The sequence below is a fragment of the Semicossyphus pulcher genome, unplaced genomic scaffold (assembly GCF_022749685.1).
Source record: "Semicossyphus pulcher isolate SPU_LCO1_2020_fin unplaced genomic scaffold, fSemPul1.0.p SCAF_18, whole genome shotgun sequence".
Lineage (NCBI taxonomy): Eukaryota > Metazoa > Chordata > Actinopteri > Labriformes > Labridae > Semicossyphus > Semicossyphus pulcher.
Window position 1 is genome coordinate 18,925,441 of NW_027211691.1, and position 15,337 is coordinate 18,940,777.

Genomic DNA, 15,337 nt, shown 5'->3' on the forward strand with positions numbered 1-15,337 from the left:
AGAGGGAGGTCAGCCAGGTTACACATGTACAACATAATTACAACTGTATATAATAACAACACAAAAGATTTTAATTTAAAGAAGCTGCAAATTTAAGAAGACAGACAAAAGCTTCAAGCGGAAAAAACGTGCTGCAGAAAGACAAAAACAAATGTCAACAAAATTAAAAAACACACAAACCCAGAACACGCAGGTAAAAAATTGCTGCAAATCCACAAAGGTAGTAGAAGTGTAGAAAACAAAAAATAAAACCCACACAATTTCTGTCCACAGGTTATGGAGAAATTGTCTCTGATGGACAGACAGCTTAGCTAAACCGCCGCTGCTAAGTGTAGCTGCTGTTAGCTAGTTAGCTCAGTTAGCCGCACTGCTAACGGTACTAAAAGCTCGACTCTGTTCGCTATGGGAGCGGTGAAGATCAAAGGAGTGTTGTTGAGGTCACGTATTCATGTTTAGTTAATCATTCAGTATTTAGTTTTCATTTGCTCTTTTATTCTTTCCATCATCCGTCCCTCTTGTTGCTCTCCTTCCTGCCTTCCTGTTTATTTTTTACCTGCGCCCCTTGGACTCTGCCAAAGTAAGCGTGTATTAAAATCCTCAGCAGTTGGGTCCGCTCCCTTTTTTGTATTAAAACCTCAAACGTGACACTAACGAATACAGGAGCTTCTGATCGCGGGGAGGTCAGAGGTTAAAGGCAGAAAAGTGCAGGGAATGCTGAAAGACTTTGACGACAGGGAGTGACGTTACCGTTACAGTAGCCTGGAGATTTAGAGCGGCTCAAGTAATTTGGCTGCTTATATAAGATAAAGAAATAAAGAAAACGTTGTGCCATACAGGAGATTAAAGTAACTCTGATGTGTCTGAACTCTGAGTCTTAATTTAGAAATGTGTTAAAGGTTGTTTGAGGCAGGAGTTTACCAGAACAAAAGGTCATTATTCGTTGGAAAACGTCGACTTGCTCCGACAGTGTTAAGAGGAACTTGGCCCGTGCCCTCTCACTCGGTGTAGCAACACTTTCACTGACTCTTAGTTCCTGATAAAGCTCTGAAGCTTTGCCCAAGCCAAAAAGTCCTATCTGCCAACGGACAGAGATTACAGCACCCTGGGTTCAGTTTTGCTGGCATGAAACGTGATCCTCAATGAGCCGTTAATGTTTTGACACGACTGATTAACTAAGACTCCCCCCGATTAAAGCAACGTGCAGGAGGAAGTGGGATTCTGGGGGGGCTCTGCATCTGTGACAGGGTGTTTGTGTGCGGAGGGGTGGTCTCAGAGGATAGCCGTTGTCTTTCTCAGAAAAGTGAACTTGTTCTCACCCAAGAGACAGATGAGCAATGTGTTGGGGCCTTGTGGTTTAAGGACAGAGCACAGTTCTCAGGCTGCCGGGGTTTTCACTGGAATAAAAGAAGAAACTCTTTACTCAGAAATAACTGACAGTTGTGCCAGTTCACTGTGGCGCGTACAGTAATAGTTCAAATGGCAAACTGTCAGGCAACGTGAGAAAAAGGCCTCATTATATAAGAGGAAGCAGTCCGCCATGTACCCCCATGTTCAATAATAATGCAGCATAAGGACCCACTCAGAAACCCCCACGTTAAACACGATCAAATGGTGGATCAAAGTATAAGAAGACGTGATGAAGGGCCTGTTCTAGTTGAGAAAACGTGATAAAGTGACCTCTATAGTAGAGATACCGATACCGATTATTAGTAGTCAAGGAGGCCGATAACCGATATTTGGAGCCGATATTCATTTGCAGTAAAAGTGAAAATATTGGCGTCAAAATTTTGAATAATACAAACTCCAACACTTAACTTTGTTTAAATGCCTTTAAGCATATTTTTATTAAACAAACAAACAAAAAGCGCAGGGAGTTCCCAGGGTCAACAGCATCTCTTATAAAGTTACTGAAAATTTAAATAAATAAATAAATAACTTCCTGAAGTTTTATAAAGTAAATCAAACAAAGTTAAATAAAATTTGCAAAGAAATGAACTCTTATCGGCCATCAGATTTAAAAAAATAAAAATTTTAAATTTAAAAAAAAAAGGCAGATGCCAATATGCGTCAAAATGCCGAATATCGGCGCCGATAATCTTTCATGATGTGCCCACTTTGGTGTCTAAAAACCTGCTACAATTCCCTCTATGGTCTCCTTCCAGTGGAGAAAACATATTTCACTCTATGGGGGCTAAATATGCAAGAAACTGTGACAAGAGGGCCCTGCTAGTGGAGAAAACATGATGATGGGGCCTTTATGGGAATAAATGTGTGTCCTTGTAGTGGAGAAAATGTCTCTTTGGTGTCTCAAAGCTCAAGAGGAGGTGTTAAAAGAAAACATGACATGTTGGCTCAATGTACATGAAAACCTGCGCCGCATGTCACCACATAAAACATGAAAAAGTGATGTTTGTGCTGATGAAAATGAGGTGCTTTTTATGTTTGCTCAAAATCTGACATCAATGGGGACTTAACGAAGTGCCCTTTATGGAAATAAATGTGCTTGAAAAACTGATCAAGTAAATCCAGTGGAGAAACTGTCCTCTTTGGTGGCTTCAAGAACAAGAAGATGTCCCCTTCTCAAGGGGAAAACATGTGATTGTAGCCTACTATACCTAATGAATAAAAATAATACACCTATTAAAATGGGACGTCATGCCACCTCAGAAAACGTGATAAATTGCCTTTTATGTTTGCATGATGTGCAGATGTCCAGTGGAGAAAACGTGGTGAGCTCTCTGTGTGTTGCCCCAGTGCATCCTGGGTGAATTCTCCGTACTGTACCCCAAATATCTAAAATTACAATTGTGCTATATAAATAAACTTACCTTGCCTGACAAGATTCACGGTCAGAGCTTCTATTTCAAAATAAGAGCGCAGAGTCCCTCAAGAAAAACAAGATCAAGAAGCGATCCGTCTGTAAAATCACTAATCGGGATCGTTTGAGCCGGACAGCAGCGTGAACGTCGGGATTAGTTCAGCTCAGTTGGAAGAGCGAGGCTCTGGAAGGTAAATGTAAAAAAGAACAGTCTCATGACCTTTGAAAAAGTCGTTTGACTACCTTGTTTTAGTCATTCTTATTTATATAAAACATCTAAACTCTGCACGACAACTGAGCAACTCTTTTTTAAATTACACATTAATTTATTTGACTTTTTCTAAAAGGGAAAACGATGAATAAACGTGTCGCATTAAGAGACGAATCTGAGAGGAGCAACATAACAAATCCAGATACAGGAAATGAGGGGTCAACGAACGCTTTAATGAGTATGAAAATGACATGATTCACATGCCGTCCACGGGGAACAGCTTCACAAGAGGAAAAACAGTTTGTGCTCAGTTGTGAAAACAGAAAAGACTTTAAGCTTATTAAACATATTCGTCACCGTCTGCAGTGAATGAGACGCTTCAGCATGAAATAGTAGCACCTGTAAAGTATAAGTCCAGGCTCTCTGTTTGCAGCTTGTGTTTTTATTGCACATAACTCTAAATGAATAATAATAACAGTGTAAGTCCTCTGGGTGTTTGTAATTGAGTGTTGAGGTGTCTTTTCCTGCTAAGACGACAAACCTCGTCCGATATGACAAATGAAGAGCTGAGAAAAAATGTAAAAGCACAATAGGAGGGAGGACAGGCTGTGATCACTGCATGTTATAGTAAAAACACATCACATTCAAAAACAGAATTATATCAATGTTATATCAAAGTCCATTTTTTGGTTCAATCTATGTGAAAAAATTTAAGATAAAAGAAGTCGTGACGCTTTCAAAATAAAATCAGGTGGTTTAATTTCAGATAACTGAAGTGTTTAAAGTCAATAAGTGTTATTATTGACTTGGAAGATAAAAGACGTCACACATGAATGTATGTTTTATGTGGCATTGTAACCATAAGTATGTGTTACCTGTTGTTGTTCATGTAACAAGAACATATGTTGTTGTTTCTCTCTCTGCCTGTCTCTATCCTGCATCTCCTTCTATCCCATTTTCGGCCCATCCAGTCGAGGCAGATGGCTGTTCAACATGAGTCTGGTTCTGCTCGAGGTTTCTACCTGTTAAAAGGAAGTTTTTCTGCCAATGTGTCGAATATTGCTAAGTGCTGCTCATGGTGATTCATGTTGGGCCTCTCTTTAAATAACAGAACAAAGAGTCGGTCTAGACCTGCTCTTTCTGTAACGTGTCTCGAGATAACTCTGGTTATGATTTGGCGCTATACAAATAAAATTTGATTGATTGATTGATGATGTTTATTTATGAAAGTTTAAAAAAAGAAACACATAAAGGAGGGTTCATATTTTAGTTTGACCTTTTTTTTTGGCTTCTGTGCTGCGTTTGTCCTCCACCTTATTATAGGCTGAGCAGTGTCACACTGCACCACCACATGCAGCCATACCACCGTGTAACAGCACAATATACTCACCTCATAGAAATGTAAAGTCCCATTTGATATCCAGCAATGGAAATTAAACAGTTACAGTTTGAGGACTTTGTTCATTTGTTACCTTTTTTTCCTTATCAAGCTTTATTCTGAAAACATCAGAATAATTAAATTCTCCATCCTCAGTTATAATATGTTACATTAAATCTGGAACAGTAGCTTTATAAAACAATGTTTGCCTTTATTTTCATTCAGCTCGCAGACTCACAGGATTTCATTTATCCCTCTGTAATCAATCTGTAAAGTTTGCTTTGGGAGTTTGTGGTGGAAGAAGTAGTTAAATATTGAATTAATTTACTTCATTGCAAGTAAAAGTTTTGCATTCAAAATCTGTCTTAAGTTGAAAACAACAGAATTAAGTATTAAAAACGTGACCATTAGGAAGCAGAAAGACCCGTGTGAGTAGGACTGTGTATGTAGCGTTTGATGTTGTAGCTGTTCAACATGAAGCTAGTTTTAACTACTTTTTATTGTGTTGGATCATTTAATCAATAATGCATCATATTTTATTAACTCAACATATATGTTCTGTAACACCTTCAAGGTAAGTAGTAACATAAGCAGTAATAAGTACACTATATGCACCTGAAGTGTTGTGGAGTCGAGGTATAATGCAGGATAGAGATTAAATAGTTAAGTCTCTTCGTCGTGTTAATTTTCAGGCCTGATGGATGAAAACACCTGAGAGGAAACTTCTTCCACCTGGACGTCAGAGTGACGGTGCAGCAGCCTCTGCATGGAGGGTCACAGTGCGAGATCACGCCAAGGTCAGCAACGCCCACTCAGAAGTTGTCAGGCAGATTTTTGCCCCACAACATCTCCGCTGCATTCACTCTTTAAAAAAAAAAAACTGCAGCTGAAGCTGAAGGAGCTGCACTTTCCCATTTTTACCCCTCTCTCCCTGAAGGACTTTAAACCCACACAGGATTAAACCACTTCATTTCCTCCCTCCTGTCTCCTTCCTCTCTCCCGTGTCTGAGTGCAGTGATGCTGCAGAGGACACACCCATCCACACTCGGCTGCCTCGCTCTCCCTGACCCTGAGAAGTTCTCCAACGCACTGCTCACGCTTGCTGCAGTGCCCACCCAAGAGTAGCCCCCTTCTCACTCTGAAGCAGCGCTGAAAAGAGGAGGACAGAGAGAAAGGATGGAGGGAGGGAGGATGAATGTAAAGGGTGTTTCTGTTTGTCCTCAGCAAAGGATGAAAGTAGGGAAACCTTTGAAAGGAGGAATAATGGACGGAGAAAGGCTTTTTCTTTATGAAAGGGAGACGTCCACTTGTCATTGACATCATACAATTATGTTGCGTTATGAGCCATTAGCTTTGGTGGTCACAGGAGACAAAAGGAGCAAATGTAGAAGCTCATTCAGTGAAGATGTGACAGAGATGAGAAGAACATCTTTTCTTGTTCTCCTCTTTTAATTTACACTCATGTTATTTATCCTTTATGCAAAGGGAAACAAAGGGAAGGGCAAATATTGTAACAGTAGGAGTCGGGGACTCCAGGGTCAGGGAAAGAAAAAGGTGGATTTAAATCTAAGGTTGAATAAACAACAAACTCTTTTTTGCTTTTAAAAATTGTGTGATTGTAACAACTCCAAGAGTTTGGAACCCTTACAGGAGAACAGGTATTCTGGGGACACCTTTTCAGGGTTTGGAACGTGCAGATACAAAGTGTGGGGAACACGACGAAGAAGTTTCACTGACGAGTTCAAAGTTTAAAAGGCGTTTATAATACTTAAGAAAGTGTCCATGGGGAAGTAAGCATACTGCTGTAGTGTTCTGACCGGATCTGAACTTGTGATTTAATATATTTATATTTTTTTGTATCTATATTTTGTTTTGTGTCACATTTCTTTTAATGTTCTTAATGCTCAGCTCTTCCTTTGAATGGTAAAGGGACTGTACTTATATTGCCTTATATATAGTCTTTGCAACCACTCAAAGCTGCTTTTACACTACATATCACATTCACCCATTCACACACTGATGGCAGAGGCTGCTACGGCTATGCCACCGGGAGCAATTTGGGGTTCAGTGTCTTGCCCACATGAGGGAGCTGGGGATCAAACCTCCGACCTTCCGATTGAAAGACGACCAACTCTACCACTGAGCCACAGCCGGCCTTTGAATTGCTTTATGTATGAATGGTGCTCTATAAATAAACTAATAATAACATATAAAATAATTATTTTTCTTCGTAGGAAGTAGTTAAGTCGATGGAGTCACCACGTTATAGATGAAGCTTCAAATACAGGTGTTAGCTTAGCATAAAGACTGGAAACAGGGGGAAACAGCTAGCATGACTCTGCGTAAAGGTTAAAAGAAAATCCAACTACTAGCGCTTTGAGTTTAACTAATAAAGACGATTATTTAATCTTTACTGAGACCAAAGTGTACAAAAAAACCCACCTTAATTTACCACTTTCTGGCATGTTTGTTGCCGTGCTATTTTTTTTAGCCTTCCTTGATCGGTCGGAAAACCGCTCACAGCCATGAAAGGTTTCAACACAAGTTGTTTTAACACAAAAGTTTTGCACAGCTTTAATGGTGTTTTTAGTACGTTTGCATCTCATGCTTTTAGCTTGGTTTTTGTTCTCCACCTATGGCATCAAATCCCTGCCAAAATCAGGGAGCGCAAATTAGATACACGTGCGAGGATGTCGAAGAGCCGCTCTCGCAAAACAAACAGCCAGTCACACATATCATTTTGTGAGCGTACAACATTTCTCTGCTTGCGAGTGCCATATTGCAGACTGTGAGGAGAAAGCTGTGTTTTGAGCGGGCGCAAAATCGGTGATTGTTTTCCTCAAGCTCAGCGCTGTCCTGCTCGAACCTCGCGCTCATATCCACCGGCTACAAAGGGTTATAGCTAGCTCTTCAGCTACTCAACGCTACAATGTTCACTAGCTTGTTGCTTACTGGAGCTGTGAGCAGTTTGGTGCTACGTTAGTTGTGTACATGTGTTTTAAGAGCCATAATTGAAAAAGTTACCTGAGAGGGAACCAAATTAAAGCTAAGCTAACCAGCTCCTAGCGATAGCTCCATATTTATTGTACAGCAATGAGATGGAATGAAGCAACTTATCAAACATTACATTTAAGAGAGCTCATTTCAAAGAACTTAAACTGCCTGTGTGTCATGTTTTGTATTAAATCAAACTGGTTTAAATATGGGCTACACGGTGGTGCAGTGGTTAGCGCTCACAGCTAGAAGATTCCTGGTTTAAATCCCGGTTTGGACATGGGGAGCCTTTCATGCTGGTTAGGTTAATTGGCGGCTCTAAAATCGCCCGTAGGTGTGAATGTGAGTGTGAAAGGTTGTCCGTCTCTATGTGTCAGCCCTGTGATTGAGTGGCGACCAGTCCAGGGTGTCCCCCCCCCCCGTCTCTCGCCCAATGACAGCTGCGATAGGCTCCAGCGAAGAGATGACACCTGACAAGGCGAGCTGTAGAAAACAAGAGTTCTCCTTTTAATGTCTCCGGCCACAACATACCGTCCATTTACAGTACACACTCCCAATTTAATCTGATTTTCGAACACATCACAGTTTAAAGTTTTCAAATCAAAAATTACAACACAACTATGAAAAAAAGGACATATGCACAAATTAAAACCTATAAAAAATATAAAAACAGTACTTTTAAATCTCATTTTGACAGGTACCATTTCATAACAAAACATGGAATAATAATGCACAATAGAGCAGACAAATTAAACTGAACCATTAGTTTCTTTAAATAGAAGAAAAGACATCATTTTCATCATGCAGAGGATGTAATATTAAATAACGAATCAAACAAAAATAATATATACTTCTCTATATATCTCTCTCTTTTAAATTTTCAAGTCAAAGCACTCCCGTCCCTTCAGCAGGGAAACACAAGACATGTTTAAGAACACCAGAGGATCCACAATGCTTTCATTAGCTGCCATCGTCGCATGGCCTGTTATCGAAAACATTACATCTCAGCAACATCTTTTTGGCACAGAAAAAGACGTTCATAATGGCAGTAGCATTTTGCATTAGAAAAGAGGGCGGAGCAGTAGCTCGGTTTCCATTATAAAATAGAAAAAAAAAAAGCAACAAAAAAAAAAAGGAGAAACATTCTGTGCACCGACATCAGTCGGGAGAGTGGCGTCTCCCCGCAGCAGGGTGTGAGGCAGCAGTTGTAGCAGCAGCTCGGTCCTACTGCAGCATGCTCTTGATAGTCTTGTTGGTTGATTCATCATTCAGATGCTTGGTTGTGTACCTGCAGGAGAGAGGAAGCATGCACATCACTTAGTGAAGCAGAAGAACCACTACAACAATCACAGTTACACCAGCAGTGACAAAGTGACAGTTAGCATGTGGATGTGTTCATCTGAGGTGTTGAATTCTGCAGAATTAGGACATGAAATATTTGTACAACCATATGAGGTAACACACCGATGTGTTGTCTGAGATGGTTACTGTTCTATGACAGTTTAATACTTTTTTAAATACTTTGCTTGTGGCGATCTTGGTTCAAAAAGAACTCATCTTTTCAGTGAACGGAATGATCTGTTCATTTCCATGCATTAAATTCGTTCCTTCCTGCTCCGGTCGTGGCTGCCCAATCCCTCCCTTCTTCCTTTTACAAAACCAGACTGTTTGATGTTAGCACGCACTTCTGAAGGAGGGCTGTATTTATCAAATGACCATGTCATTGGTAAGGAGAACTACAGAACGCATCACTTGACCGAGTGTCTCTCTCACTCACTCGTTCCTCATGAACGATACGACCCGATTACGACCAAGTCGACTTGGTGAACGAGTCTAATGAACTAATCTTGCAGCTGAACGAGATCTGAAGACCCGGGTCACTGCAGTGAACGATAGCTGCCATCTCTAGATCTTGGTCACCTCCGTGGACAAAGCAGTGCGTCTGTACATGTGTAAACAGTAATTTATTATTGTTGTGGCCTTTGTGCCTTTATGAAAGAGAGGACAGCGGACAGCAGGGCTGTCGACGATCATTATAAATTCAAATATAAAACCGAATTCTGATCAAAAACGAATATTTGGTTATTAAAAATAATATTCGATGTGACAAAAATCAGCATCTCGCGTGTCCCCGTGTGTCCTCACGCTCTTTGTAAAGAAGCATCTTTGAACGCATCACTTTATACGTTAATGATTCACTTTAGTTGAGCTGAAACGAGTTAATACAACGACAGGGTTCCCACTCTTTTCAAGAAATAATTTTCCAGGATCTTTCCAGGACATTTTCCAGGAGTTTTTCTTGGCAATACAGGACAGCACCTGCTCTCAAACGGTCATATAATTTACCAGTAGGCTTAGTACTGACACATTTAACCACAGTTTTATTCCTCCTTTTTTAATGATGCAGGGTTCATGATGAGGTGTCTCAAGCCCCTTTTACACTGCCAGTTCAAGGCGGGATTATTACACCTCTGTTATGTAAAATACAGTTAACATTTTCCAGGCAACATAAATTATTTCCAGGATATTTGGTCATTTTAATCAATTTCCAGGTGTTTCCAGGACTGGAAAACTAGTCTCTAAATTTCCAGGTTTTCCAGGACGCGTGGGAACCCTGAACGACCGTGTGGCAATGATGGAGGAGAATTCAAATCCCAGCCCGGCCGGAGAGAGAGAGAGATTGTCACCCCCTGCGTAACCGACAGGTGTAGGTGTGTGTTTGTTTAAATAAATATACCTGTCACAGCACAGCTCGCTCTGAGCGCTGAATGTCCGTTCTACTGTAACTTAATTATTTTAGCTGTATATTTTGCAAGGTGGAGGAAGCCATGTTGATATTTTAGAAGGCATGTTTATGTTTATGTTATGCACGTTAGTTTGTCTCTCGTTGTATTGCTGTGACCTGTGGCGGGCATATTGCGGGATATTCAAATAGTTCAAACTTGTGTGCTTGTTTTTAGAAGGAATAATCAAACGTTATTTTTGACAGCACAAATGTTTCGTGCCGGAAACAGGGGAAAAGAGAGTGGGGGCGTCACGCGGCAAAGGGCCGAGGGTTGGATTCGAACCCGGGGCCGCCGCAACGAGGACTGTAGCCTCTGAACATGGGACACACAAATTAACCAGTTAGTCTTTGCTGTGGAAAAGTCAGACACCAGCCTGGTGGCAGAGGTAACAGACATCAGAAATAATTCATATTCTGCCTGATTGTCTCGTTCCCTTTTGTCGCTCATGTAGTTTTGATTCCGGTCTGTTGAACCAACTAAAATCTCCTCACTGTAGGTTTGAATAAAATTGCAGAAATGTTAAATCGCTCGAGTAGTATAGAGAATAGTATCGGTCTAAAGAAGCACAAAAAGCTCTAGTTAAGTACAGCACCAGCTAAAGTACTTAGCTACTTTCCCCCCTGTATAAACCTGCAGCATTCTGTCACACGACAGATGTAACGTCTGTGACCGTGCCGTGACCTCACACGACCGTGCCGCGGCGGCGAGCCTCTGGCCCCGCCACAGAGGGAGAGCTACAGATGTGAGGTCACCACAGAAACACCGCTGTCAGCTCGAGCAGCTGTGAGCGTGAAGCGAGGGGGGTGAAATTTGGGAGACGGTGAGAGGGAGGGGGGGCGAGGTGTCAGATGTGATCTGCCTTTCTGGAGAGGCTTCGACACCCAGCCTTAAATGGAGCGCAGAGGGCTCTCGCAGCTGACCGGATCGCTGCTGGACTCGTGCAGAGGAGTCGTCACAGTGAAATAAACCCAGAGCCCGCTGTCTGCAGCTCGTGAACAGACACCAAATATCATTCAACTCACAGCTTGAGCAGCCGAGTCCTTTACAATGAGAGTGTGCATGCTGCCAGACTGCAGCTCTAATCACATTACATGCTGAGCTGTAGGGGGAAGAGCGCAATTTGGTTTGGACACGAGCTTACCTGAGAGCGTTGAGAAGGCCTTCGACGCTGTTCGGAGGCTGATCTTTGAGCACTTTGATGCAGCCTTTCATCTGCAGACACAAAACACGACTGTTAGCTTTAAATAGCAAGCTGGGAGGTGGGATAGCGGGGGGAGACTGGACTCACGTCGATTTTGGACGACTTTGCGAAAGCGCCGACAGGATGGACGTAGTCGTACAGGATGATTACACCGACCATCACCCGGAGGCAGAAAGACACCGTCTCCTCGCTGGAGAATCGGCTGCGGTACTCCCTGAAAGGACACGGAGCAGACGGATTAGACACGTGAATGTTGAGAGCGAGAGCAGCTCTAACAGCGAGGGGGGGTCACTTACGGTGTTTCCAGCATGACTTTACACACGCTCGCCATCGTGCTCAAGCAGACCGTCGTGTTCTCGATGGGCAGGTTCTTGTTCTGTAAAAACACAAAATGAATGACGGGATGCTTTCACGCGTGTGTGTGTTCAAAGTGTTCACGGTTTCTTCCTCTCAGTCTCACCTCTGATACAAACTTCGTCGTGCCGTCGCTTAATGTTTTCAGCATGGGCGTGGCATCGGCGTAGAACAGAGATATCCGGTTGGCCAGCTCATTGTTGACTTCGTTCTCCCCCTCGGCCTGGAAATCACAAAATAAAGTTGCTGTTAACAGAGCTCATCAGGAGACTTAATAAGGAATAAATAATATCCTTAATATCTACAACCTTAATTTAAAGGTAGCTGTGTGAGAAGCATACAGGAAGAAAACAGCAGCAACTTTACTTATTATATCATCCCTTTCTTATTTCCCCTGCGTACTGTAGCTTTAAATGAACACTGTGAAACTGTCACGCTCATGGAGACAGTGGGGTCTCGGTGGATCTTTGCAGCTATAGTCTTATAGTGTTCACAACAATAAGGGTTTCTGAAAGGCCACACAGAGCTCCAGATGTGGACTGAACTTAAAGTCGATCCACACGGGGCGCCGGTTGAGCTCAGCGGTTAAACGCGCCCCATGTACAGCAGTGTGTTCATTTTGGCAGCTACAGTGTTTTAGATTCAGTCTTCAGACAAAAATGTGTCTTAGCTTTACATCAGCACAAAACATTTTGGTATTTTAGTCATGACAAAATATGTCTCCCCCACCACCCCTCCTCCTCCAGTCTCCCTCTGTTTGTTTGCTTCAGGTAAAATGAACACTTTAATTTCAGCAGCTCATCCATACAATAAAAGAACAGTGAAGACGCAGCATCACCTTTAAGAAGACGCTAAAGATGCAGCTCTTTCAACACCTCTGCACTTAATGATATTGATGCTACTGATGATGACATTGAGGATGTTGTTGATGTTTATGAGGATATTCATGATGATGATGATACTGACTGCTGATTGTGTTGTATTAACTCTCAGATGTACGTTGCTGATACTGATCTACGTACAAAAGCGTCTGCTAAATGAATGTTACATCGTGTGACAAAGCATCAAATTATTTTTCTGTGAGCGTGCTCAGAGCGTGAAGCAGAAAGCCTGAGTTAGCAGAGAAAGTTCATAACCACCTTTGTGACGCCTCTTATTGCTAACTGCTGCTTGAGGTTTTAAAAGATAGATTTTAAATGTCCGACAGCCGACCGCTAACATTTCAGTCCCGTCTCATCAATGAAAACAAAACATACGTGTCGTTAAGAGTTTTTATTATCAATGATCTATTTTTAGCTCGTCGACGTCTCGTCTTCGTTGTGGAAAAAAGATCGTTGACGAGCATTTATCATCATAATTTTCATTAACGAAATTAACACCGATGTTCAGAGGCACAGCCCGAGGGCTCAGGTTCAGGTCATCCCACTCGCTCTTACCTATTTTACAACTCAATCCACTGTCCTGATAAAAAAATCAAAAGCTAAAAAAATTATCTTCTGTTCTGTGTAACATGTATGTAATCAGGATATATTTTAATCTGTTTGTATTATAACAGTGAGCAAACTATAGTGCTAACTGTGTTCAAGCTGCAGCTGCTTCAGCATCTCTGATTAAACGCTGCACAAGTGTAAGCCTCTGTTTTAAGGCAACTCTCACTTTAAATCTCAATCTTGTATCGTCTCTTGTCTGGATATACTTTCTCATTTTGATAAAGGTTGGATGTGAAATTCATATGCAGACCGTTAATAAAAAAGCTGAAGTAAAACTGATATGGAAAGCAAGACATTTGTTTGATTTAAATGGCAAAGGAGATTACAGTTCACCTGGCGGATAACAGGAGAGAAATTGTGTCTGAGAGTGAAACCACAGGCTCGTCGTGTTCGTCTGTCTGGGCCGACGTGTTTGCAGAAATGATGTGAGAGATTTCTAAACTGTTAAAGAGAGACTTTAAATCAGCCTCGGGGCTGCTGTTTACTCTGATGAACTCTGCTTGAAACTTCCAAAGATGCATGAAACATAGAAATATAATCCGTAAATACGAGACGTTTATTTCAGCATCACGCTCGTCATTGTCATGCAGCAGCAGCAGACAGTCAGAGTGCACGTAAGAGCATAAAATAAAGTCACAACTGAAAAATACTGATTTGAAAACATCGCCGAGCCCGCCTGGTTTCCCAGCTGACTACCCCGTCCTGCTGCTTTATACTTTCAGACTGAGCCAGACACTGAAAACACCTGGCGGGGAACAAAGAACGAGGTGTCTCTTCACCAGTCTGTTCTAAATTTGTCTGCATATTTAAGTCATAAGAACCTATTGTTTTATAAGAACACTGACAGGATGTGAATAATCCTCCCCAAAAACTCAAACCAATTCATGTTGAAACAAACGATGACATGTGAGCTCAAAGGGACGGATGTGTTTCATCTCACATGTCTGAAGGACTCGGTTGTCTGAGTGGTGACTAAACTGCTGCCGCTGTGAGACGCGGCTGCGAGGGGGGGGACGACAGCCCGAGCGTCTCTCAGCGGTGACAGGTCCTAACGACAACTTGTCTGGGCCCATTTGCCTAATGGCTCATTGTGGTTTGGAGGATAAAACCATCCTGTCAGACGGTCAAATCTACGAGCGGTTTGCTCTGTTTCTGCACACGTGGGAACACTGAAATCACCACTTCCTGTGCCCGAGTATCTTTTAGATCCCCTTGAAGGGGCTGAATAGAGATGTGCATCTTTTGAAGTGCAGCATGCATGATATAGGGGAGTGAATGGGTCTTTGAATTTCAATATCTTCAAAGCTGCAATCAATACAGGAAACATCACTTGAATAGGAGGAAGCTGCTTCCTTTTTATTCCATGTAAGTAACCCTGTCAGGTCTCTGACTCTAAGGCAGCTTATACACCTGTGGTTTGTTTAATCTGAACATGAAGTCATATTGACTCACAGGTAATTCACTGAGTTTATCATTTTAGCGTCATCATGTATCCATGTGTGTAAATCTAGTTCTGGTGACAGGAAGTTGTGCTGCACTTTACCGCCTCTCATGCACTTTATAAAATTGACTCTGATGGTACAACGAGCTCATGAAGAAATACCGTCAGGAGAATGAATGGGCTTGACAGGAAGTGGATCATGTGTGTCATATAAAATGAGAAACAGGTAGATACTAGTGTCTTAAACCGCAACCATACAGTTAACACAGACGAACGCAGTGACATTTTTTGGCCACTAGGGGACAGCGACATTAGCATTTATTTGGAATCATGTTTCCGGTCTCTTTTAGCTATTTTTTGGTCTATTTTTTGCGCCTGGAGACGACGCAATGAGAGCGATGAGGCTCAACTAAAACCGTAAAGATGGCTGGTGAATCAAAACAAAGAGCAGAAAGACGCTAAAGATCTGTAGAGCGAAGGGGAACTGGAGTGTCGGGTGATATCTTTCCGTTTTGCCATCATTAGGAACAAAACCTTTCACTTAGAAAATGTTAAATTCCCTTTTTTCTGATATAAAAATACTGATTATTATTAAACTCCTCGACACAGCAGCCCCGGGTTCAACTCCAACAAAGGCCCCACTCTCTCTTCCCTTATTCCAACT

General features: G+C 41.9%; 1 protein-coding gene across 1 annotated transcript in view; it reads right to left on the bottom strand.

Moving 5' to 3' along the window:
• Positions 1–7,885: 7,885 nt before the first annotated feature.
• The window catches only part of fam49bb (family with sequence similarity 49 member Bb), a 39,628-nt gene continuing 32,176 nt past the window's right edge, over positions 7,886–15,337 (bottom strand). Inside the window, exons 8-12 of the mRNA XM_069667187.1 lie at positions 11,849–11,965; positions 11,685–11,764; positions 11,476–11,602; positions 11,329–11,399; positions 7,886–8,689 (exon numbers count right to left, since the gene is read on the bottom strand). Coding sequence (XP_069523288.1) covers positions 8,626–8,689; positions 11,329–11,399; positions 11,476–11,602; positions 11,685–11,764; positions 11,849–11,965 — 459 coding nt within the window. The 3' untranslated portion in view covers positions 7,886–8,625. The remainder of the gene's footprint in view (positions 8,690–11,328; positions 11,400–11,475; positions 11,603–11,684; positions 11,765–11,848; positions 11,966–15,337) is intronic.